The 25613-nt window shown below is 44.8% G+C and overlaps 2 protein-coding genes across 2 annotated transcripts in view; one reads left to right on the top strand and one right to left on the bottom strand.

The window, feature by feature from the left end:
* The first annotated feature begins 3902 nt into the window (after positions 1-3902).
* On the top strand, positions 3903-9478 carry hsd17b8 (hydroxysteroid (17-beta) dehydrogenase 8). Its single transcript, XM_064348907.1, has 9 exons — positions 3903-4051; positions 5364-5566; positions 6300-6416; positions 6523-6618; positions 7176-7261; positions 7728-7812; positions 8061-8103; positions 8335-8409; positions 9283-9478. The coding sequence occupies exons 1-9, from the start codon at positions 4006-4008 to the stop codon at positions 9300-9302; spliced, it is 771 nt and encodes a 256-aa protein (XP_064204977.1). The 5' UTR covers positions 3903-4005; the 3' UTR covers positions 9303-9478.
* Positions 9479-11806: 2328 nt separating this feature from the next.
* col11a2 (collagen, type XI, alpha 2) overlaps positions 11807-25613 on the bottom strand; it is an 81244-nt gene continuing 67437 nt past the window's right edge. Inside the window, exons 45-67 of the mRNA XM_064348908.1 lie at positions 25305-25358; positions 25125-25178; positions 24677-24784; positions 23903-23956; positions 23435-23488; positions 23062-23115; positions 22711-22764; positions 22362-22469; positions 21929-21982; positions 21458-21511; positions 20541-20594; positions 20071-20124; positions 19861-19968; positions 17645-17698; positions 16970-17131; positions 16357-16410; positions 16234-16269; positions 15635-15688; positions 15014-15305; positions 14420-14532; positions 13476-13544; positions 13127-13363; positions 11807-12951 (exon numbers count right to left, since the gene is read on the bottom strand). Of these exons, the coding sequence (XP_064204978.1) occupies positions 12805-12951; positions 13127-13363; positions 13476-13544; positions 14420-14532; positions 15014-15305; positions 15635-15688; positions 16234-16269; positions 16357-16410; positions 16970-17131; positions 17645-17698; positions 19861-19968; positions 20071-20124; positions 20541-20594; positions 21458-21511; positions 21929-21982; positions 22362-22469; positions 22711-22764; positions 23062-23115; positions 23435-23488; positions 23903-23956; positions 24677-24784; positions 25125-25178; positions 25305-25358 (2082 nt within the window). The 3' untranslated portion in view covers positions 11807-12804. The remainder of the gene's footprint in view (positions 12952-13126; positions 13364-13475; positions 13545-14419; positions 14533-15013; positions 15306-15634; positions 15689-16233; positions 16270-16356; positions 16411-16969; positions 17132-17644; positions 17699-19860; positions 19969-20070; positions 20125-20540; positions 20595-21457; positions 21512-21928; positions 21983-22361; positions 22470-22710; positions 22765-23061; positions 23116-23434; positions 23489-23902; positions 23957-24676; positions 24785-25124; positions 25179-25304; positions 25359-25613) is intronic.

Genomic DNA, 25613 nt, shown 5'->3' with positions numbered 1-25613 from the left:
CGGTTGTCCGAGTCTCATTTATTTACTTTTTTTTTTTGGGGGGGGGGGCTGGCTTCAGTTTCCACAAGACAGTTGGATTTAAATGTGAGAATACGCTAACGAAATTGATCTGTAAATGACTGAACCTCTCGTAATGCCATCACCTGTTCAAATTGAATCGGGACGTCCATAGCATTCATTTAAAATACAAATTATTTGGAGCAGCTTTTACACCATATAGAACTCAAAAACAGAAGTCGAAACAGCAGTGCTAGTGAACCAGCGTCATTGTTCTTGGTTGGGTGGTGGACCGGTTTAACTTCTAGACACAGACTACATTACAAGAAGTATCTGTTTCATTGGATGCACTAAGCGCGCACTCACCTGTCAAGTCGGCCGAAGTTGTAAGTAAAATGGGTCAGATGCGAGATTTTGGCCCTTTGCCTCACCAGTCTCTTGGATGCAGTACAAGGCATACTATGCAGGACTTTGTTTTTGTTGCTTTGCTGTAGTTCCCTTGACAGTCAAAGCAGTCTCCTCCTTCAACCCCGCCCACTCAGCCTTGAGAGAGTTACTGACATGCACATTCATTAGAAACTACCGGTAAATTTCTCCCATCAATTACTCAGCCTGACATTACATCGTCTGGTTGGGGCCACAAACTGGGCATGTACAAATAAATTTAAAACACCCATCTCTCCCAACACAGAAAAGAGCACCAGGCCCACAAACGTCCTGAACACATTTTTAGGATAAGTAATACAGGCGAAAGACAGAGATTGCCGGCGCACCATAGATATGCCTATTATGGTTATTTTATTATATTTTCATGGTAGAAATCATGGTTTTTCATGGTTTTTCAAAACTCACCATTAACCGAGGAAGTGGATGACATCATGTCAGGGCCAAAGATTAACTGAGGAAGCGGGTGACATCATGTCAGGGCCAAACATTAACTGAGGAAGTGGGTGACATCATGTCAGGGCCAAACATTAACTGAGGAAGTGGGTGACATCACGTCAGGGCCAAACATTAACTGAGGAAGCGGGTGACATCATGTCAGGGCCAAAGATGGCACCCGGATTTGCTCCTGGACGAACACCAGCAGCCCCACAGGGACCACAGGCTACTGTGAAATCCCATCGTCATCGTCATTTATAAATAGGTCCCACATAACGGAGAGCACGTACTAAACATGCTGTGTACTTCTGCGTCCTGGCAGTCACCCGAAATGCCCTTCTTTAAAAATCACTTGGGGTGGCGATCTAAAAAGTAATCATTTCCATTAGTGAATCAACGAATAAATTACATAACACACAAATGTATTTTGGAAACAGTGGGCCTCATTCACAAAACTTTTAAATTATTCTTACTTATGTTCTTAAAAATGTTCCTACGAACATATATGAGATTTGTGACAAACACAAGTGCAGACCTTTGTTTTTGTGCATATGCCAGGTGTATCAGATGATGAATGCTAACCGTTTGTCAATTTCATGCATGATCCTGTTCATGTGATTTGCACAACAACCATGAACAAATACAGATAAGAAAAAAAAGATGAATGTAGCAATGTTCTTGGAAATGTTCTTATACACAGTTTATGATCGTACACGTTTCGTGAATGTGTCACGGATTTGGGGGTAAGGACCCAGGTGCGCAGTGAAAAAAAAACTAAAAAGGAAGGTTTAAACAAAGACTTTTACTTCAAAAGTAAACGGATAACAAAAGGCCATAAGGGGCAAATCCCTTAAGGGGCAAATTCTTAACAGAAAAACCCGTAGTGGAATACAGAACACAAGAGAGGCTTAAAAACAAACCAACATGTAGCAGAACTCGAAATACTCAAAAAGGCAGGGAACGCAAAATCTAGAAACACCGGGAACACAAGCAGAAACACACAAGGAACCAGCACCCGAGTCAGGCAAGCAGAGAACTTAAATAGACAGGGAAACTAATGAGACACAAGTGAACTCAAAGAACAATCAAACCAAAGAGGGAGGGGATAACAAGACACAAACAGAAACAATTATTGAATAATTGAAAACAATAATACACTTAAACCCAGGGGAAAGCAATTAGGGAAAATGAACTGAAATACAAAACTGAAGTACCGCCATCTGGCGGCCCAAAAGGAAAAAACAGAAACAGAAAATACAGAACCATGACAGAATGAGGCCCAATGAGTGTTATGTACGAACTGTTTTTAACTTCAGCTATACCAAACACCACCTAATACAGGACCTATAGGCTACACAATCATTAATCTTCATCTCACTCAGTGTAAAATTCGGAATCTCCGTATGAATAAACGGGTGGTAGTCTACATCCATCATGAAGGATTTTGTTGTTTTACATGAAACTGTAAGAGATTTAAATCGTCTTACACACGGTAATGCGATTCAGTCTATTTTAATTTATTTTAACCTGATTTAGGATAAATTTATTTATACGAACAAAAACGACAATTACCACAGGTCTGGGCGATGGTGTCAGCAGGTAGGCTAGTTTTTTTATTTCTTCTTTCTGCTTTTTCATCATCACCGAGTTTATCACACAAACTGACTTCGGGGAGTGACTTGGTGAACCGACGACGCACGCAATTCAGACGACGAATCACTGATTTATTTTATATGTTTATGCCAGTTTTACACAGTAAGATGTCCATTTTAGTGAAATATGTATTCCACTCGAACAGAATTCATACGAGTCCAATAGGGATCCGATGTACAGCGTAGGCCTCCATCAAAGTTCTTTGAACACTGACCGCTGTGTATGTTTGCCTGACGTTCCAAGCTCGCGTCGCTGTCGTCTACTACTGCGTGATTATAAGCTATCGTTGATGACTGATCAGACCAGGAAAACAGGAAAAGTAGCCTGCTATACATAATTTGGTTAAAATGACGGGTTTCTCCTTGTTGCTCAGGGACAGTAGGCTTACACGTACACTGAAAACAATGCATCACCTGATATGCCTATTACACATCACCGATAGCCGAAACATGTAGTCCCCACGATACACAAGCGCTTACATTGGCTTTGTGAAACTTCACCCATTACTAATTCCAAAGGCAGCCTCCATTTGCACACTGAATGTATGTTAGGGTACTCACCGAACCGGCTAGTTTTGTAATCTGATCGACGACTCTTTTGTAGAACCAGGAAACACACCACGGTGTTTGAAAACGATGCCACTCGCCAGAGATATACGTAAATAGCGGGGGGATACCTCCGAGCGCGGCTCTCAGATTACAATCACACCGGACAAGCGCGAGCAACGCAAAGTAGAGGCCAAGGGAATTGATCTCGGGTATATAAATGCTATATGACATTGTTATAGGCCAGTGGGCCGAGTTAGCACTCGCCTGGTCATCACTGCCCGGGCAACGGGAGATTGCTGGGTTACTATCGCCGTCTGGTGGAATGCATGAACGTTGACTCAAAATAATTTATTTTCATGTACAGGTACCGCAGGTAAGAATTTTTGAAAAGCTATTATATAAATAAGACGGATATAAATATTTTATGACCGTTGTACAATCGTGACGTTACCAAAGGAAGATAATAGTAGGAACGGCCCTCAATGGAAAAACCTAAATTTTCCACTCGTGATAACAAACTTCTTTCTGCAAATAAAATACTTTTAATGTATTTTAAAACTCAGGTTAATCATAATTAATAATTATGTTGTGAAATTATTGCTGAGTATATGCTACCAGTGTGTATATATCTAGTAGGCATAAATAAATAGTTTAAATACCTGTCAACAATGGACCTAAAACAGTATTTTTTTCACTCTTTTTAAAACAGTTTTCTTTTTTAAAATATATTTTTTAAATAATGAAACATTTATAAAATTACCAGCACCAAAATTATGCAACAGAATTCCCAACATTATCATTGAAGTATCTCACCACAGTTCTGTGAGCCCTGCACCCCACGAAGCACAAAAGTGAGCTTCTGTCGCCATCGTGTGGACGTTTAAGTGTACAGCACTAATGACGTCTCGGCATATTGACGGCTGTCATGGCGGCGCCCTTGAGACTCATATCCAGGTTGGCTGTTGTCACAGGTCAGTTTGACTTCTGTCTTCATATTAGCGTGTGACTTTGATCAGTCTATTGCTTATAGGTAAAAATAAATACATAATTTTAAACACTCTCCATTAGCTGTTGATGTTTTCAACTCGTAACAACAAACTCGAAAATGCAATGCTAGCTATCACAAGCTATCTAGTTCACCTTTCGCCTAGAACGCCATTCTTTTTGTTTTGTTTTATTTTTAAGCCAACTAATGTATTTTACGTAACAACGCAGTTGTGTATGATAGCTAGTAGTAGCAAGCTAGGGTGTAGGGTGAACAGTTTCTGTAATACAGATGAACAGATTTAGTTAGCAACTACAGCTAACTGCAATGAAACAGTCTCGCAAGTTAGTTAAGAGCGATACCAATTAACGTGACGAAATAACTTTGAATGGAATAGTTGGCCAGTGGCAGCCTTTAAATATTGCCCAGGGTTGTGTTGCAGAAGTTTATATCTGTGTTTTCATAAATAAAATGTTGTGCAGACGCTGCTATGCTTTCCCCCCCTTTCTTAATAAAAACAATTATTTAACGTTTCTGCCTGAAACAGCCGTTCTTAAACAGCACTGGCTAATGCTATAGGAACGTCACAAATAATTACTTCACTGCTGTGTAGCCGTGTGAAATTAATTGTGAAATTTTTTAAGGGGCAAGTGAGGACTCTCCTCGACCTTTCACTTGGTAAATTCTACTTGCTGGACAGAATGTACACTACATGGCCAAAAGTAGTGGACACCTGACATCAAACATCTCATCCAAAATTATGGGCATTGATGTGGAGTCGGTCCACCTTTTACTGTCGTAACAACCTCTGCTCTTCTGGGTAGGCTCTATGCTAGATGTTGGAGCCTCGCTGTAGGGATTTGCCTCCATTCAGCCAGGAGAGCATTAGTGAGGTCAGGGGCAATTATTGGGCTGTTATGCCTGGGTCACAGTTAACTTTCCAGTTGTTCCCAGAGGTTTTGGATGGGGTTGAGGTCAGGGCTCTGTGCAGGCCAGTCGAGTTCTTTCACACCGATCTCCAGATAAACCATTTCTGTATGGTTTCACTGTGCGCTTGGGGGGCATTGTCATGCTGAAAAAAGAAAGGGCCTTCGCCAAATTGTTGGGGAGGCACAGAATTGTCTAGAATGTGAATTGTATGCTGTAGCATTAAGATTTGCCTTCACTGAAATGAAGGGGTCTAGCCCAAACCATGAAAAACAGCCCCAGACCAAGGGGTGTCCCGATAGACTGTATGACCAAAACTACACGCAGTGGACACGGTGTCACTCTGTGTTTGCACTACCCAACCTCTCCAGGAGGGGGCAGCGGTATCGGTCGGGCCGTCTGCCAGCGCTTCGCTGCGGAGGGAGCCTCGGTGGTGGTCGCCGATGTCAACGAGGACTCAGCCAATCAGACGCTGGCGAGCCTGCCGGGGGGCCACCGAGGCCAGGAGCACCTGGCGGTGGGAGTGGAGGTGTCCTCCAGGGAGAGCGTGGAGAGGCTGGTCACTGCCATACAGGTGCGTCTGGGGGCGGGCCGTCCAGGTGACGCACACCAGAGGGGAACCGCGGTCTGGATAGCTGCAGCTCCAAAAAATTTGGGTTGCATATTGCTGTGGTGAAAGCAATACTTACACGTAACAAATCAAACTGCTGTTGCAGTTGTTTTGGTATTTGCTGAAAATGTTTCGCTTCCATATTTGCAGGGAAATATATTTCTATATTTCTTGGGCAGGGAAAGTTTGGGTACTATTTCCCTGAATAACAAATCATGAAAGCTTAAAATAACACGGGGGTGGGTGGGTGGGGCTCTCATTCACACACTCATTAACAATTCATACACTCATTATCACACATATCTCTCTCCTCTCTCCTCTCACTCTCTTTTTCATACGCGCAGTGCGGGCTGAATGGCCTGTTCTCATCCTCAGGTTAATTAGTAATGTCTGAATGACTCACTTTCTATATATGGGAAATCTGCTGAGGAGATAGATTAGTAATGACTGAATGACTCACTTTCTGTATATGGGGAATCTGCTGGACAGATTAATTAGTAATGTCTAAATGACTCTTTTTCTGAATTTGGGGAATCTGCTGGGCAGCTTGATGAGGAATGTCTGTATGATGCACTTTATCTAGGGAATCTGGTGGCGACATAAATTAGTATTGTGTGCATGATGCAGTTGGTATCAGGAGAAACTGCTGGCCACATAGATTAATAATGTCTGAATTTCGGGCTGCTCTGCTCCTCAGTGTCGGTACTTCCAGCCCCCTTCCGTGTGTGTCAGTGCTGCGGGGATCACTCGGGACGAGTTCATGCTGAAAATGGAGGAGGACGACTTTGACAGGGTCATCCAGGTCAACCTGAAGGTACGGCGTGCTAGCATTCTGCTCTTCTCCCTCTCTCTCTGATCTCCTCCATCTGGACGCATTTTCATTTTATCTTACGTCTCCTTCTCTTTATCTCTTTGTTCAGGGTACCTTCCTTGTCACACAGGCCGTCTCTAAGGCCCTGGTCGCCAGTGGATCCCCCAAAGGGTCCATCATCACTGTGGGCAGCATTGTGGGCAAGGTAAGGCGGCCATCTTTAATGTGGCAGCTTTGTGGGCTGGGTGAGGCGGCCATCTTTAATGTGGCAGCTTTGTGGGCTGGGTGAGGCAGCCATCTTTAATTTGGCAGCTTTGTGGGCCAGATGAGGTGGACATCTTTAATGTGGCAGCATTGGAGGCAAGGTGAGGCGGCCATCTTTAATGTGGCAGCATTGGAGGCAAGGTGAGGCGGCCATCTTTAATGTGGCAGCTTTGTGGGCCAGGTGAGGTGGATGTCTTTAATGTGGCAGCTTTGTGGGCCAGGTGAGGTGGATGTCTTTAATGTGGCAGCTTTGTGGGCCAGGTGAGGTGGATGTCTTTAATGTGGCAGCTTTGTGGGCCAGGTGAGGTGGATGTCTTTAATGTGGCAACTTTGTGGGCAAGGCGAGGCAGCCATCTTTAATGTGGCAGCACTGGGGGGAATGCACAGTAATGTGGGAAGCTGTTCTAATCTGGGCATCAACCTCATCTGTAACTCACATCCTGCGAAGGGAGGAAGTAGATTTTTGGCGTCTGTCTTGATGTCTCTGGGTGCCGACAGGTGGGGAACATTGGGCAGGTGAACTACTCCGCCTCCAAAGCTGGAGTGGAGGGGTTAACAAGAACTGCAGCCAAGGAGCTGAGCAGGTAAACCGGAGAGAGAGGATTCTGCCAGCGAGCGACCAAATGTCGTACATGTAGTGCTGGATATTAACACTGCACTGAGAGAGAGGGTTAATACAGTACATACACACTGACTGACTGGACGCAACAGTACATTAACACTACAGTGAGAGAGAGGGTTAATACAGTACATACACACTGACTGAACACTACAGTACATTAACACTGCAGTGAGAGAGAGGGTTAGTACAGTATAAACTCACTGACTGACTGGACACTACAGTACATTAACACTACAGTGAGAGAGAGGGTTAGTACAGTATAAACTCACTGACTGCCTGGACACTACAGTACAGTAACACTGCACTGAGAGAGAGGGTTAATACAGTACATACACACTGACTGGACGTTACAGTACATTAACACCACTGAGAGTGAGTTACTGCATTTTTATTTTATGAAACATATTTTTGTTTCTTCTCATTGGCAGGTTTGGGATTCGCTGTAATTGTGTGCTTCCTGGGTTCATAGCCACGCCGATGACCGATGCAGTACCTGAGAAAGTGATCAGTAAGGTGTGTGTGTGTGCGTGTGCGCGCGTGTGTGTGCGCGCAAGTGCGCACACCTAGTCATTACATCAGCTGGGACGTACTGTCAGGTTAGGGTAAATCAGTGTGGCATTATCAGTTTGTCCTTTTTTCTTTTTCTTTTAAACTGCTGTTATCAATACTTGTGTGTATAGTTTGGCACTATAAGAATTGCTTGTCATGTCAGCGAAAAGCTGAGTGAAAAGGCTGCTTACTGGTGATGTGATTCTGCGCAGATGACCTCCCTGATACCGCTGGGGAGAATGGGCCAACCTGCAGGTGAGTGTATGTGTGTGTTTGTGTGTGTGTGTGTGTGTGTGTGTGTGTTGTGTGTGTGTGTGTGTGTATGTGTGTGGCTGTGTGTTTGTGTGTATAACATAATAACTGACCGCCGCTGTCATACAAACCCCTCTCTCCTTCTCTCACCCCTCTCTCTCCCCCTCTTCCTGTCTCCCTCTCCCCCTCCTCTTCTCCCCTTCTCTCCCTCTCTCTCCCCCCCCCCCTCTGTAGAGGTAGCAGACGCGTGTGCTTTCCTGGCCTCTGATGACAGCCGATACATCACTGGAGTCAGCATCGAAGTCACAGGTGTGTGAGCCCAGCTACAGGCAACACCTACATGCAGCACTGACATGCAGCACTGACACACTGCACCGGCACACAGCACTGACACACAGTGTCATGCAGCACGAACATGCAGCATCAATATGCAGCACCGACACGCAGCACTGACGCACAGCACTGACACGCAGCACTGACATGCAGCACTGACGCACATCACTGACGCACAGCACTGACATGCAGCACGGACATGCAGCACTGACGCGCAGCACTGACACGCAGCACTGACACACTGCACAGACATGCAGCACTGACACGCAGCACCGACACACTGCACTGACACCCAGCACCGACACACTGCACCGACATGCAGCACTGACACACCGCACTGACATGCAGCACTGACACGCAGCACAAACATACAGCACTAACACACAGCACTGACATGCAGCATCAATACGCTGCACTGACACTCAGCACCGATATGCAGCACTGACACACAGCATCAATACGCAGCACTGACACTGAAACTGAAAATACTAAGCTCTCATCGGCCACTGTAAAACTCAGACAGATTTAAGTTCAGTATACTGATATAGGGAATGATTTAAATAACTACAGATATTCATGACTGCTAATGATTTGTGCATGTACTGTATGTTTGGATGCTGAAACACAGTCTGCATGTAACTACTTAGTTCAGTAAACTTGGGCTAATTTCACATAACAATTCACCAGAGAGCATGCTGGGGGGTGAAGTCTAGGGCTTGGGATTTTTGAAGCATACTTTGCATGCTCCAGCCTCCACTTCCCATGAGCCTCTTTGTGGTAAAACATACTATGGTTCTCTGCCAGTTGAAAGCACCACCATGAACTGAAATAAGTCTGTTTGATTTGCAGGAGGCCTCTTCATTGGCTGAAGAGAGGTTCCCTTTGTGAAGACCAGTCAGACGCTGGCTCATGATCCTCAGTGCCTTCGCCCGTCAGTAACAGGTCTGACCACATCTGACTCCTCCCCCCTCCCCTCTTTGTAAATTGTGTAAAAACCAATCTGTACAGGGCAGTGTGTTGCAAATTAAAGTCTTTATATTTGTAACTTGTCCTCTCGCAGTTTTTTTACTTAGATATAACGGGACGGGAGAGAGCACACATACAACAAGAGGTGGGACGTGGAACAGTTTCTATGACAATGCACCCCAGTCTCTCCTTTTAGTCTCTAAATAAGGTCCTCCACTCCTCGCTGGTCCCAGCACACCTGCTGACTGACTGTTGGCACAGATTCTTTAGTCTCCCCAGATGTTGAGATTTATGAATATTAATGAAGGGTCACTTCTCAGAAATGCACAAGAAATACCTTTGAAAAGACTGAATCTTCATATTAAGAGAAACGGTGAAAAATTATTTGGTTCTTCATAAATAAGTGTATTTATAAGTATACTGAATAACATATAATGAAAAAAAATGGTATCAAGGACAGGGTGTAAATTCATATGCACAGACTCTCACACATGGACACAAACGTGCGCACACACACAAGCTCATTTTTATTCACGGTGACTCTTTGATAAAATGCGTTAGCATGTGGTTTAATGGGAGACTTTGAACGAAACAAAACAAAACAAAACAAAAAAAACCCAGCAACAAGCGAAGAAAAAACCAAGAAGACATTAAAAATTTGAATGAAAAACCGAGTGAAAAGCAGCGTGGTGTAGCTAAAGCCTCGCAAACCAGTGGGAAGATAAGAATTTAAATCCAGTGGAGCCGCTAAACTGGAGTAGAACACTGGTGTGGAATTAGAACGGCGGCGATGGAAACGCTGGTTACTATGACAGCAACTGAGTTTTCATACAGGCCAGCAGAGCAGCTGAGACGTCAAGGGATCAGTCAGGCGTGTGTGTCGTTTGTCTGAAGAGCTGCTGTCCGAAAAAAAAAAGGCCAAACGAAAAATCTAAACAGAAAATCAACTTTAGAGACTTTTTTTTGCAGGCCCAACCGACGTGCTTCAACAGTCTTATCGGAGTACCGTGTAGACGAACAAACGAGAGAGTCAAGCAGCTCTTTTTAAAAAGATTATATATTACAGAAACAAAATTAAAAAAAGAAATACTTACACACATTTATAAAATAATACTTTTTTTCAGCACCATGGTTTGTTTGAACATTATTTGTCTTTAATTAAAACAAACAAAAACAAAAAAAAAAAAAAAAAAAAAGAAGCCCCACACTGGTCTACAAAATTATCTTCAGCCAAACGGTTTCAGCTTTTTGGCCATTAACCCCCCCGCCCCGCCACAGCCCCCAGCACGGAAAGAGTGAACGGAAAAAGAGGAAAAACCCATAATATAGAATCCCCATGGATGTTCTTTTTCTGATATGGAACCTCCCAAATGTTCCCCTCCCAGTCTGAATTTTCTCCCCTTAAATGCCCCCTCCCACCTCTGAGTTTCTACCCCTTTCTGCATCTGTAAATGCCCCTGAACAGAACACAAACCGACAGTGAAACTGCAAGTTAAAATCAACAGCTGTGAATCATTTTAATCAAGGACAATGACAGCAAAAAAACTCACAAAAAAAAGAAAAGAAAAAATGTACAAACACTCGCGGGGGGTTACATTGTTAGAATCACCACTGGTGAACAAACAAGGGATTTTCTTTATTTTGTTAACTGTCTCTACATGCATAAAACAAAAGGGTGTGTACAGATAAGGTAGAATCGGTTTCATATACATATATATATTTATATTTCTATATTGATTTTTCAAATGAAAGCTGGAGGAAGTAAATACTAACGAAATACCACAATTCAATTTAGTCTTTCATATTTTCTTTTGTTTGAATGTTTAGATGGAGATTTTGAGGAAAAATAAAGCACCATGTTTTTTATTTTTTCTTAAATAAATAAAATAAATTATTTTTCTTCCTGTACATGCGGGTTCTAATGCTCAATTCCAGCCAGAGAAATGATGGCACACAAATCCTGAAGAGACAGCTCAAAAGCATTATGAAGTCAAAAGCTTTTAATTTTAAAAGGCTTCCTTTTGTACAGCACCAAAGCCTTGTGGGTATTTTGTGACCATGCTCTTATTTACCGCTGAATTTCTCCTCCATTTTAAGGCTCATGTATGTCTTTTACCCTGATATATTTAGATCCTTGTAAAGAGAAAATATGCTGACAAAAATTATTTAAAAAACGTAAAATTATCTAAGTCACTCAATCACCCCAAAAACACTTGTTTCCCCCATTGCACCTTGCACGTAGCGACTTGACAACAAAATGGTTGCCTGTTTTCCCAGTTTTTAATTGTTGAAGAAAATACACATACATAACATCAAGTCCAGTACAAGTTTACAAGGATAATGGCTTCTGATTCTATAACATCTGGACTGGGCCAAATATCAAGTCCCCGTCTGCTTGCTTTTTAAAAAAAAAAAACATGAACATGAACCGAGCATGCTACAATATTTATCCAACACACAGCCGATACCGTACGGTGAATACTGCAAGCTTTTGACTCTCTTTATTACAGTACTGGAATTTTGATTGTGATTCACAACTGGTTTAGACTAAAGGTCGCGACCTTCATCTCCGGCCTCTCCCGTCCTCTCTGGCGGCTTTTCGTCCGTTGCCGAAGCGGGTCGCCGACGGACGAGACCGAACGTCACTGAGGCGCCACGGTCGGGGTTCGAGAAGCTCTGTTGCGGAATCCCGACCGTTGACTTCGGGCGGTGGAGCTTGCCGTCCGTAAACCTCTCCTAAGCTCCGCCTCTGACGTTTTCGTTGTTCTCGTCGGTCCCCGGTCACTTAGCGAGACAGGAAGTGAGGTAAAGGAAGGGGCGGGCTTTATGTGTGTGAAGCCCCATCCGTGTGGGGGGGGGGGGTGGGAGGTGGGTAGGGAGATTTACAGAACTTTCAGGAGAGACTGGGGGAATGGGAGGGGATGGTGAGAGGTGGGTGGCGGGGGGTCTGGTGTGGGGGGGGGGGGCTCTGTTGGACAATTTAAAAAAAAAGTCGAAAAACTTCTGGGCCAGCTGTGTTCAATTAACACACCTCTTTATACTGCGTTCTGTCAGAACTTCTTTTTTGCATCATCCTGAAAATAGATCTTTCCCTCTCTCTCACTGCGAGGGCGTTTGAGTTCTATTTCTTTATATTCTCTCTCTTCTCCTGTTCTCCATCGGTTTCGTTGCAACATGTTTTCCCTGGGCGTGTACTTAAGTGAGTGTGTGTGTGTATGTGTGTGTGTGTTTGTTCCTCATCTTTTTGAACTATGTAAATAGAACGTGCCAGATGTATTTAAGTGGTGCATATGTGTATTAATGAAAATACTGGTAGGTTTCGGTTTCCTTTTCTGACTTTGTGTGTGTGTGTGTGTGTGTGTGTTAATGTGTGTGTGTGTGTGTGTGTTTGTGTGTGTGCTTGTTTCAGCCCAGGAAACAGACAGGTCCCACGTCAAAGCCAAATTGCTGGTTAATGTCCCCAAAGTCTGAGATCTTGATGTCCAGCAGGGGGAGCTGCTCCATCTGGGGTGTGTTCACCTCCAGCACTGTCCTGTCAAAGCCCTTGCGATACTGCAGTTAGAGAGGGAGAGAGCGAGAGAGAGAGAGAGAGAGAGGCAGGTGATTACTGAGCTGTGAAACTCATCAGGTGTGTGTGTGTGTGTGTGCTTGTGTGTGTGTGTGCGTGTGTGCGTGTGTGTGTGTGCTTGTGAGTGTGTGCTTGTGTGTGTGAGTGCACGTGACTCACAGAGCAGCCGTCCACGAGGGCCTTGACGTAAGGGCTGGTCTCGTAGCTGAGCTCCTCTTCGTTGGCCCCCAGGAAGCGCAGCGCCCTCTGGTGGCTGTCGTTGGCAGTGCGGTCGGCCCAGGCCACGGATCGGTGGCAGTGGTAGGTGAGGTTCTGTCGGGCCTGGACACTCAGGAGCCGCAGGAAGCCCAGCTGGACCACGCCCACGGGCTCGCCATTAGAGTCTACGTACGAGAACTGTGGGGAGAGGGAGAAAGAGGGGGGTGTTTGGTGCGTATAGACCATTTTTATGGTTGAGGACCCCACCTCTAAATTGCAAAAAAAAGAAAAAAAAAAAGTGGTTACTCACCTTGCTGCCTGTTTTAAACTGACTGTACCAGGAACCTGGAGTCTCCTTCACCCAATAGTTCATCTTCACCTGAAGGAGAGAGAGAGAGAGCATTTAGACTCATACACTGTATGACCAAAAGTATCTGGACACGCCTCGGTCTGGGGCTGGTTTCATGGTTTGGACTCGGCCCCTTGGTTCCAGCGAAGGCAGATCTTAATACAGCGACATTCTAGACTATTCTGTGCTTCCAACCTTGTGGCAACAGTTTGGGGAAGGCCCTTTCTTGTTTCACCATGGCAATGTCCCCGGGCACACAGCGAGGTCCATATAGAAATGGTTTAGGGTGTGGAAGAACTTGACTGGCCTGCACAGAGCCCTGACCTCAACCCCATCCAACACTTTTGAGACCAATTGGAAATCCCGGCAGCAATGCTCCAACATCTAGTATAAGGCCTTCACAGAATAGTGGAGGTTTTCAAAGCAGCAAAAGGGTAGACCAACTGCATATTAATGCCCATGATTTTGGATGAGATGTTGGATGTAAGGTGTCCTCATACTTTTGGTTGTGTGTACGGCCTATATGAGTGTCTTCTGTGCGTCTGAATCGTTATATTCATAGTTATTAATGTACTTGGATGTAAAAGACCTGGTAGTGTGCAAAATGGTCTGGCATGTTTAGCATGTTCTGCAGCATGTCTGTAGTGTGTCTCAGCGAGTAACGTGCGCCGTTACATGCCTGTGGCATGGTTATAGCGTGTTGTAGCATGGTTATAGCGTGTTGTAGCATGGTTATAGCGTGTTGTGGCATGCGGTCTAGTGTGTCTGTCTCTCGTGTGCAGCGTGCGCGTTACGTGCTCTGTAACGTTACCTGTACCGTGTGTCATGTGATGTAGCCAGTAGCGTAGCGTGTGCTTGGCGTGTATCGTGGCGTGTCTGCAGCGTGTGTGCGCTGGGCGACTCACCGTCTCGACGCTCTTGCTGGGGTACAGGCAGGTCTCCCCGCCCGCGGTGAAGTTGCAGAAGACCTTGAAGGAGTCACGGGAGCAGCCCTGGTTGGGGTCAATCCAGTACTCTCCTGCACGGCAACAAACCACGGTCACACTGCTGAGCCAATGGTGAGGCTCCATACAGACCCGGTCACACTGCTGAGCCAATCAAAATGCTCCATACAGACCCAGTCACACTGCTGAACCAATCATAATGCTCCATACCGACCCAGTCATACTGTTCAGCCAATTATAATGGTCCAGAGAGACCTGGTCATACTGTTTAGCCAATCATAATGAGCCAAACAGACCAACCGACCTGGTCACACTTACTGAGCCAATCTTAATGCCCCACAAACCACAGTCACACTACCAAGCCAATCACAGTGCACCAAAAACCACAGTCAGACTTTTCAGCCAATCATAGTGCTCCACAAACCACAGTAAGACTGTTCAGCCAATCATAATGCTCCAAACTGACCCAGCTGCACTGCTGAGCCAGTCATAACGCTCAAAATGAACCCAGAGGACATCAGTGTTTGGCCTGTGACCCCTGACCCCAGAACGCACCGTCCTGGTGGTTGGGCTGGCTGAGTTTGAGGTCCTGGCAGGTTCGGGCGGGGCTGTCCTGGGTGCCCAGCGGGTAGCGCATGGTCTCGATCTCCAGCCGCAGGGAGTTCAGCGATCCAAAGATTTCCTCCATGCCCTCCGAGCCCGTCAGGAACTCCGCCCCCGCCGCGTCCGACGCCGGCAGCTCCGCCTCCGGCTCCGCCTCCGACACGATCCTGCTGGCGTCGATCGAGCGCTTGGACTTCTTGGGCATCTGGATGGGCAGGGGCTGAATCACGTCTCCTGGGGGACCCTGGGGGGGGAGGAGGGCAATTAGTAATACATGGGTACCCAGCATTCACATCTGTGCCACATACTTCCATGCAATCGCTTTTAAAATCACGACGATCTTCTAAATGCAACTCCAAGGGACATGTAGCGCCTGAGGCAACCATGTGAGGTTGTGCTATGGAGGTAAACACAGTGCTTTTTCAGCCGCTCTCTACAGACTGTTTTTCCCTACCTTATGCGCCAGTTAACATGGACGCCAACAGGCAAAATCAAGAGAGAGTGGAAAAAAGGGGAGGAGCCTGTGAGTTTGAGGGGCGGAGACTGTGAATTGGCAAGCAAAGGGGTACTCACTGGAGCTCCAGGGGGTCCTTGCACGCCCTTCTCGCCTTTCGGACCAGCACCGCCCTGGAAAACACACACACACACACACACACACACACACACACACACACACACACACACACACACACACACACACACAGAAAGAATCAGAGACTGCCGCTCTGACGAGCATCCGAGTTCAGCACTGCTGTCTGCAACGTGAGCAGACAGGAAGTTCTATTCAAGACAATAAAACAGAACTCGGTCACCGGTCACATACAGACGTCTTGATGAGGAGGACGTAGTTATTTTGTCTACTGCAAGTGGGGGTGGGGGTGGGGGGGGGACTCCATTCCCAGCAGACAGCAGGTTTTTAATTTCCACCAATCAGCACCTCGCTTGATTATCTAACTGTCAGTGTCCTTTTATGCCGGTTTAATCAGCCAACCGCTGTAATCTGCTTCTCACAAGGGACACAAATCCATAAACAGACACGTTCCCCCCCCTCTCCCCCCTCCCCGAGGCCTGAACAGCACCAGGCCTGGTCTTGAGCCTCGCTACACGCCACAGCGGCGGGCCGCGGTGATGTCACGCAGCCGCGGCAGGTGAGAGAAGCGAGGAAGACTCACCGTAGCGCCCTTCGCTCCTTTCAGACCTTCCGGACCCTGCGAAAGAGACACGGAACGTTAGCGTCACGCTGCAAAAGTGACAGTTTGTCACGATCAACTGCCATTTTGAACAGGGTCACTCACGGGAAGACCTGGGGGTCCAGCAGGGCCCAGGGGACCAGTTCCTCCTGCGATACCCTGAAACAGAAAGGAATATTCAACTACGCATCCTCACTGAAAACATCATCAGGCACCTGATGCCTTAAATATTTGCTGTTCTAATGAAGATGGATGAAAAATAAGTGAAATATAATTGAGTAACTGAAAGAAATACAAAGTATCGTTCAAACTAATTATTTATTTAAAAATATATTTCACTAAAAATAGCAAAATACACAAGGCGATACACAGGATTACACCCCAATTGCCCTTACCATTTCCCTACTCCTACTGATTGAACCCTAACACTTTCCATACTCCAAACCCTAACCCTGATTTTTAAACACTTCATTTTGGTCCAAAGATGGATGAAAAACAATTCACAGATAGAAATACAAAGGAATGTGTCTGAAGTAATATTCTTTTTAAGAAGAATGTATTTCACAAAAAAAACATCAAAATATAGGCTGATGTGACGAAAGTAAAAAAAAAAACCAATGACTAACGTAGCTTTAATCCATTCCCAAGGTTCTAATCATAGCTCCAATACTGCCCCGAACCCTGACACTCACAGTTTTCCCAAACCCAGACCACTCACCTGTTCTCCCTTGGGTCCCGTGGAGCCTTGTGGCCCCGAGAGGCCCCGGTCGCCCTTCTCTCCCTGTTCTCCGGGGGGCCCGATCAGGCCGATGAGACCCGGGTGGCCCTTCTCCCCCTTGGCGCCAGGGTCTCCTCGCAGTCCGGGCAGCCCTGGGGGGCCCTAACGGGGCAGGCGGGGGCACATAGATACTCATACAACTTCTGCTGCTTCTGTCAAATTTTACACGCGGTTGAGTGTGACTGGGATGAGTGTGAATGGGATGACTGATTGGGATGAGTGTTTGGGATGAGTGTGACTGGAGTGAGTGTGACTGGAATGAGTGTAATTGGGATGACTGATTGGGATGAGTGTGTGATTGGCATTCCTGTGAATGGGTTGAGTGTGACTGGGATGAGTGTGATTGGGATTACTGTGATAGGGATGCGTTTGATTGGGATTACTGTAATTGGGATGAGTGATTGGATGACTGATTGGGATGAGTGTGATTGGCATTCCTGTGAATGGGATGAGTGTGACTGGGATGAGTGTGATTGGGATTACCATGATTGGGATGAGTTTGATTGGGATTACTGTGATTGGGATGAGTGTAATTGGGATGACTGATTGGGATGACTGACTGGGATGAGTGTGATTGGAATGAGTGTCATTGGGATTGCTGTGCGTTTCTCTTACCATGGGTCCTGGAGGTCCCTTCTCCCCTGACAGGCCTGGGGAACCTTGCTCACCCTAAGAGAGAGAGAGAGGGAGAGAGGGAGTACAGGGAAAGAGAGAGATGATGATCAATTCACAGAAATCTAAAACCGCCCTGTGAGTTCTAGACAGTTGAGTTATATACTGTGTAACAACACATTTATTCCACACTGCACTGTGTAACATACAGCTGTGTTTAATTCCACACTGCACTGTGTAACATACAGCTGTGTTTAATTCCACACTCCACTGTGTAACATACAGCTGTGTTTAATTCCACACTGCACTGTGTAACATACAGCTGTGTTTAATTCCACACTGCACTGTGTAACATACAGCTGTGTTTAATTCCACACTGCAGTGTGTAACATACAGCTGTGTTTAATTCCACACTGCACTGTGTAACATACAGCTGTGTTTAATTCCACACTCCACTGTGTAACATACAGCTGTGTTTAATTCCACACTGCACTGTGTAACATACAGCTGTGTTTAATTCCACACTGCACTGTGTAACATACAGCTGTGTTTATTCCACACTGCATGTGTAACATACAGCTGTGTTTAATTCCACACTGCACGTGTAACATACAGCTGTGTTTAATTCCACACTGCACTGTGTAACATTCAGCTGTGTTTAATTCCACACTGCACTGTGTAACATCAGCTGTGTTTAATTCCACACTGCACTGTGTAACATACAGCTGTGTTTAATTCCGCCACTGCACTGTGTAACATACAGCTGTGTTTAATTCCACACTGCACTGTGTAACATACAGCTGTGTTTAATTCCACACTGCACTGTGTAACATACAGCTGTGTTTAATTCCACACTGCAGTGTGTAACTACAGCTGTGTTTAATTCCACACTGCAGTGTGTAACATACAGCTGTGTTTAATTCCACACTGCATGTGTAACATACAGCTGTGTTTAATTCCACACTGCATGTGTAACATACAGCTGTGTTTAATTCCACACTGCACTGTGTAACATACAGCTGTGTTTAATTCCACACTGCACTGTGTAACATACAGCTGTGTTTAATTCCACACTGCACTGTGTAACATACAGCTGTGTTTAATTCCACACTGCACTGTGTAACATACAGCGTGTGTTTGAATTCCACACTGCAGTGTGTAACATACAGCTGTGTTTAATTCCACACTGCACTGTGTAACATACAGCTGTGTTTAATTCCACACTGCAGTGTGTAACATACAGCTGTGTTTAATTCCACACTGCAGTGTGTAACATACAGCTGTGTTTAATTCCACACTGCAGTGTGTAACATACAGCTGTGTTTAATTCCACACTGCACTGTGTAACATACAGCTGTGTTTAATTCCACACTGCACTGTGTAACATTCAGCTGTGTTTAATTCCACACTGCACTGTGTAACATACAGCTGTGTTTAATTCCACACTGCACTGTGTAACATACAGCTGTGTTTAATTCCACACTGCACTGTGTAACATACAGCTGTGTTTAATTCCACACTGCACTGTGTAACATACAGCTGTGTTTAATTCCACACTGCAGTGTGTAACATACAGCTGTGTTTAATTCCACACTGCAGTGTGTAACATACAGCTGTGTTTAATTCCACACTGCAGTGTGTAACATACAGCTGTGTTTAATTCCACACTGCACTGTGTAACATACAGCTGTGTTTAATTCCACACTGCACTGTGTAACATACAGCTGTGTTTAATTCCACACTGCACTGTGTAACATACAGCTGTGTTTAATTCCACACTGCACTGTGTAACATACAGCTGTGTTTAATTCCACACTGCAGTGTGTAACATACAGCTGTGTTTAATTCCACACTGCACTGTGTAACATACAGCTGTGTTTAATTCCACACTGCACTGTGTAACATACAGCTGTGTTTAATTCCACACTGCACTGTGTAACGTACAGCTGTGTTTAATTCCACACTGCAGTGTGTAACATACAGCTGTGTTTAATTCCACACTGCAGTGTGTAACACTCAGCTGTGTTTAATTCCACACTGCAGTGTGTAACACTCAGCTGTGTTTAATTCCACACTGCAGTGTGTAACATACAGCTGTGTTTAATTCCACACTGCACTGTGTAACATACAGCTGTGTTTAATTCCACACTGCACTGTGTAACATTCAGCTGTGTTTAATTCCACACTGCACTGCATGATGGGATGGATCTGCATCTCACCACTGATCCGGGAAGTCCTCTCAGGCCTTCCGTTCCTGGTTTTCCTGGGGGGCCCTGTGGCCCCACGGGGCCAGTCTTCCCTGGGGGGCCATTGGCACCTGGGTCTCCCTAATGGAAGATGGGGGGGGGGGGCAGAGACAGAGTGGGATGAGGGTTATGCTCACATGTACTTAAGGGTTGGATGTTAACCTCTGACCTTTGACCCTTTACCTTGCTGCCCTTCTCCCCCTGTCGTCCCTCAGGTCCTCTTGTCCCAGCAGGACCCTGGATGAAATTAACGAAAGGACAGATTTATAATAAACAAGAGAGAAAATGTGAAAAAGCAGATGTACGGCAATATGGATGCCACTGTGTCCTAATTAGCATTACTAACATGACTAGGCGGCAGTGTAGTATAATGGGTAAGGAGCTGGTCTGCTGTTGTACCCTTGAGCAAGGTACTTAACCTGCATTTTTCTAGTATACATCCAGCTGTATAAATGGATGCTATTTAAATGCTTTGTAAAAAGCTGTGTGAGGCGCTCTGGATAAGAGCTTCTGCTAAATTCTTGCAATGTGATGTAACTAATTAGTCACAAGCACAGTTTTAACATGAGCACTGTGTACTTTTCATGCAGCAGAATAAAAAACTTCAAAGGAGAAAATACCAAAATACCCCCCCCCAGCCCAAATTTACGCACCCTCTTTCCTGGGGGGCCAGGAGGTCCATTCTCACCAGTAGGTCCGGGGGAGCCCTGGAAGAGAGCAGGAAAGAGAAGGAGAAAAGAAGTCATTGCACCAATGAGGGGTACCAAAGTCATACCCCAAAAACACCCAACACAGACATCAGAGCAGCCCCAGAATTCAAGCTCTGCTGGAGCATTCAATCATAAACACATCCCCTCTCACGGACTGGAATGACAACTACAGCATAACAGATTATCAAACATAAACCTATAAAAACCCTGTTAAAGGACCTAGATATATATACAAACCTTATCTAGGCATCAAATCGACTCCAAACTCCAAATTAATCCAGGCTTGATATGGCGTTATTCCTCTATTTGGCTAAATATACATTCTTATTGCATTTAAGGGAATTTGGGCAGAAATAAAGAACTCAAAATTCACAATGGGTGAAGAGTTCTTTTTTCAGAGTCTTTAAAATAATATTTTCATGACGTTTGAGCCCGAATGTGCTTAAAAGTGCAAAGTCCATTTTAATGGGAATTGCAAATCCAATTGGATTTTACATTAATTAATGCCTGCTCATGTCATCTCCAAACCGAACTGCAGAAAACATGTAGACATCCACATCTCTGATGAGCACAGCTGTATTGGACCATCTATAGATCCTTGAGGCACACCTAATCAGGAAAGCCCAACCAAGACAATAGTGCCAACAATGGTCCCTCCCTGTACATACGGCTACAGTACATGAAAAAAGAGAGAATGCTTTCTCAAACAGTTTACTGCATGTTATACTTCTTGGATGCAGTTTATAAGTGGTGGTATAACGGTTTTAGTAACTATGGCAACAGTAAGGAGAGCTGCTTTGCAATAGCTTGGAGAGAGATTGAAAGAACAATAAAAAGAAAATATGGAGGGAGTGACTCACTGCTTGTCCTTGTTCGCCGTCCTCTCCTCTCTCTCCCTTTGCTCCATCTTGACCCTGAGAAACAGAGAGGCCTTGTTTCAATTCAATAAACTTTATTCATTGTCTTCAATTCAATAAACTTTATTTATTCCCAGAGGGGCAATTAATTGCTAGGCATGTAGTTAGCAGCCTGAAAAAGGAAGGCGTATCACCTCTTTTGGTTATTAGATACTATTCACGGGTGGGGAAATGTAAAATACAGACACAGGCATACAATATTTATGTACAGATCTTATAATAGAGATTTTTAAAAAGAACAAAATGTTTAAAAAAAGTTTTTCCCCCCTGCTGTTATTTTGAGGTTATTTTATTTTATTTTGAGGTCTGTCTGAAGGAGTTGGAATGTGGTGACCCTGAATACTCTTCCCCTTGAGAGCACACAGACAAAAGAGGTCCGAGAACAGAGCGGGAGGTTATACATCCACAACTCACCCGAGGACCGACTTCACCAGCGGGGCCAGGGTCACCGGGGAAACCAACAGGGCCCTGAGGGGAACAGAGAGAGAGAGAGAGAGAGAGAGAGAGGTGGGAAAGAGAGAGAGAGAGGGAGGGAGAGAGGGAGAGTGAGAGGGAGAGAGAGAGAGAGAGGTAGAGTGAGAGGGAGAGGGAGAGAGGTGGGAGAGAGAGAGAGGGAGAGAGCGAGGGAGAGAGAGAAGGGAGTAGGAGAGAGTGAGAGAGTAAGAAAGAGGGAGAGAAAGAGGTAGAGATAATGAAAGAAAGGAGAGAAAAGGAAGAGGAAGGAAGGAAAGAGAGAGGATGAGAGCAGAGGGAGTGTTTATTGACTGGGCTGTGGGGAGCGCAGGCCGCGCAGGCTGTGATTATTTGGCGGTTCTGGCGGTTTCCGGCGGTTGAGTTTCAAACGCACAGGGTTCCCTTTGGGTCCGTCATCTCCGGGCGGGCCCTTCCCACCGGCGGGCCCCGCCGCTCCTGGCTGTCCAGCTTCGCCCTTCTCTCCGCGCTCGCCGCGTGGGCCCTGCCATTGGACCAGAAAACTGTCAATCAAGCGGTCCAACCAATCAGTGGTGGACAAAAAAATTCCAGCTCTGAGCCGCTAGACCTCAAAATCATGGACATGTGGTCTATGAGGGCTGTAATACGCATTAGGGAATATATTTGGGATAGCTGATTTGAGCGGATTCTAGCAGAGTTTTGTCCAAAGTGGCCTCAGCTGGTCCGTCTCTCAACCTGAGCGGTATATAAGAGTCACACCTCACCTTTTTACCTGGCTCCCCAGTTATTCCAGGTGGTCCCGATTCTCCAGGTTCACCCTGTCAACACAGGTAAGCTTTTACAAATATATTACACATGCACATTATACACACAAACACACGTCAGTACATACATACATACACACATACATACTTGTACGCATGCCATAATTTATATAACAAAATATCTGCATACAAGACAGACAGTAACAGATGCTAACACTCACATTGTTATAAATAGTACATCTTACATGGAACATATACCTTAAATGCAGTAATTCAAGGACACATGTAAATATGTACATACATCCACCCACACAAAACTTTAACCCTGGAGGGCCACCCTCTCTCCTTTACCTTCTCGCCCTGGTTGCCTGGGTTACCCAAACCACCAGGAGGACCTTGAGGACCCTGAAAAAAAAAAAAAAATCAATTAAAAACAGAGTCAGTTGATAAACTATGAGTAATGATGGCAATGACTCAACAGTCATTATACAAAAGTACATTTTTATTAACTAGTAACAGCACATATTCCACACTGATGACATTGTAAATAAGCAATAGCATTCTTACACAGTAGTACCACAGTAATAATAAAGTATTGCATACCTATACACTGAACTGGTTGAGTATTGATGTTATTAACATGTATTAACAGCATTTATTACATTTCTATAACACCCGGGAATCTGTAATAAGGGCATTTTACGGAGTTTTAATTGATACTCACATCGGCACCGTTGGGGCCAGCAGGACCACGTGGCCCAGGAGGTCCAGGGGGTCCCTAAAAGAGAGGGAGAGGGAGAGAGAAAAAGAAAAGGCGGAGAATTTAAGTATATGAGAGAGAAATACATTAAGAGGAAAACAGACAGTAAGAAAGTGAATTGAAGAGGAAGGAGGTGGTAGATAAATAGAACAAAGAGTCAATGTTAAACTCAGGCATTTTTTAAACATTACTGCTTGTCAGTACATTATAACAAGAGTTATAACAATTGATTTGGGATGTCCATGTGTGATCTTTGCAGGCTGTTATGTATTAATTTATGAAACTTGGTGGGATTAAAAACCAATGAACTAGCCACACACTTTTCAATTTAAAAAAAGATTGTGGGACTATCCAGCATGTCAGTTGTAAGTGCCGAAGGTTCGAGTGCAGGTTTTCGAGATGATGATGTGATTTTGGATGATGCGCACTCACCATGGGTCCAGTGTCCCCCGTCTCTCCCTTTTCTCCCGATGGGCCAGGCAATCCCTGCAGAATGCCAAAACCAACCGACGGTCACACAAATGCGACAGGCTTGTACTGCACGCACTGCACGCACTGTATGTGGAGCTCTGCATAAACTGTCTGAGCATACACTGAATTAGCATTGAATAATGTTAGTAGCTGTATAATAGTAATAAGCAATCACACAATGAGTTTGCGACACATTGGAAAAAAGCATAAATTCACACAGGAAAGGGTGAGGATTTGCCCCGTGCTTATAAAAATAAACTTACAAAGGAACAGCCTTGAACTGAAACGTGAATATTAGCGAAGTATCATGTAGAATATATTGCTACACTCCAAAGCCTGATTATTATTAATTAGCATTTACATTATGCTAAGCGATAGGCAGGCCCAGTGAAGTCTGCTGGCTCGCTACATACCAGTGCTAGCTAAGTTAGCTTGCCAGCTAGCTTACCAGGCAGATATTTACCCAACTATTTCTAGCTAGTTAGCATGCTAGTTAAAGTTACCATGCTAGATTTCATACCGTTTTTTATGTATTTGCACAGGTTTGAAATCTTAAAATATGGGCAGCTGTTCCAAGTTGCCAGCAGATATTAGTACTGTACAGCAAACTCTGATCAGGTCACTTTTTAGAGATGGGGGGTGGGGGTGTTCAATAACAGCTATACACCCCGCCCCCCACATATGCACCTGTGAAAAAAAATGTAAAAAGGCAAGGGAAGTGAGAAGTGAGGGTACCTGCAGTCCAATAGGCCCCGGAGGTCCTGGGAATCCCCTGGAACCTTCATCACCCTTGGCCCCAAACGGACCCTGCTGTCCCCTGGGCCCTGTCTCTCCGTCAGCACCCTGAGAGAGGGAGAGAGAGAGAGAGGGAAGGAGGGAGAGGCAGACAATAAACACAGAGAATTAATATCAATGAGGTTAGCAATATCAATTCAATTATGTGCTCTTTAAAGAGAAGGTTTTTTGGAATGTTTTTTCAACATCAGCGTTCTAGAAGTCTGTTGCTATGAATTACCAGTAGTGATTATTACATCAGCATGAGAATGTTTAGTTCAGAACATTCTAATCACACATTTGTGATTCTAGAACTCGAAGAAGAGGCTATCTCTGTTATAAGCTGGCTTTATAAGCAATACTATTGCCAGAAGTAGCTGTACTGACAGTATTTACAAGCTATACTCACAGCAGCTCCAGGTTGACCAACTGGACCCATTGGCCCTGGTGGACCAGGAGGACCCTGTAAACAAACAGCAAGACATAAATATCACTTGATTATGGGACTTAGCATAGGAAGTTGTAATACATGTGTAATAGGTGTGTAATAAACACGTAATAGGTGTGTAATAAATGTGACATCACTCACATGCTCTCCCTTCTCTCCTTTGCCTCCTTTTTGGCCATGTTCTCCAACTTCACCCTGTAATAACACAATTATAAGCATACATCAGAGAACTGTTGTTTGTTTCAGTCTTCATGCTTTTCAGTAATTACGTGAGAATGAATCTTCATGAACACTATAATGGGGGGAAGGCTACTGCATTGCTGCCATTCTCAATCTGGCCAAAAACCCTGATTGGTTCAGTCATAGTCATTATGACATCATGGCTCCACCCATTTTTCAGGGCACATGGAACCTCTTCCTCCCACTATTATAAATATTTACTGTGTAAAG

Source organism: Anguilla rostrata, chromosome 8 (genome assembly GCF_018555375.3).
Source record: "Anguilla rostrata isolate EN2019 chromosome 8, ASM1855537v3, whole genome shotgun sequence".
NCBI classification, from domain to species: Eukaryota; Metazoa; Chordata; class Actinopteri; order Anguilliformes; family Anguillidae; genus Anguilla; species Anguilla rostrata.
The sequence above is the reverse complement of the archived record's forward strand: the minus strand, read 5'-3'. Positions and strand labels throughout refer to the sequence as shown.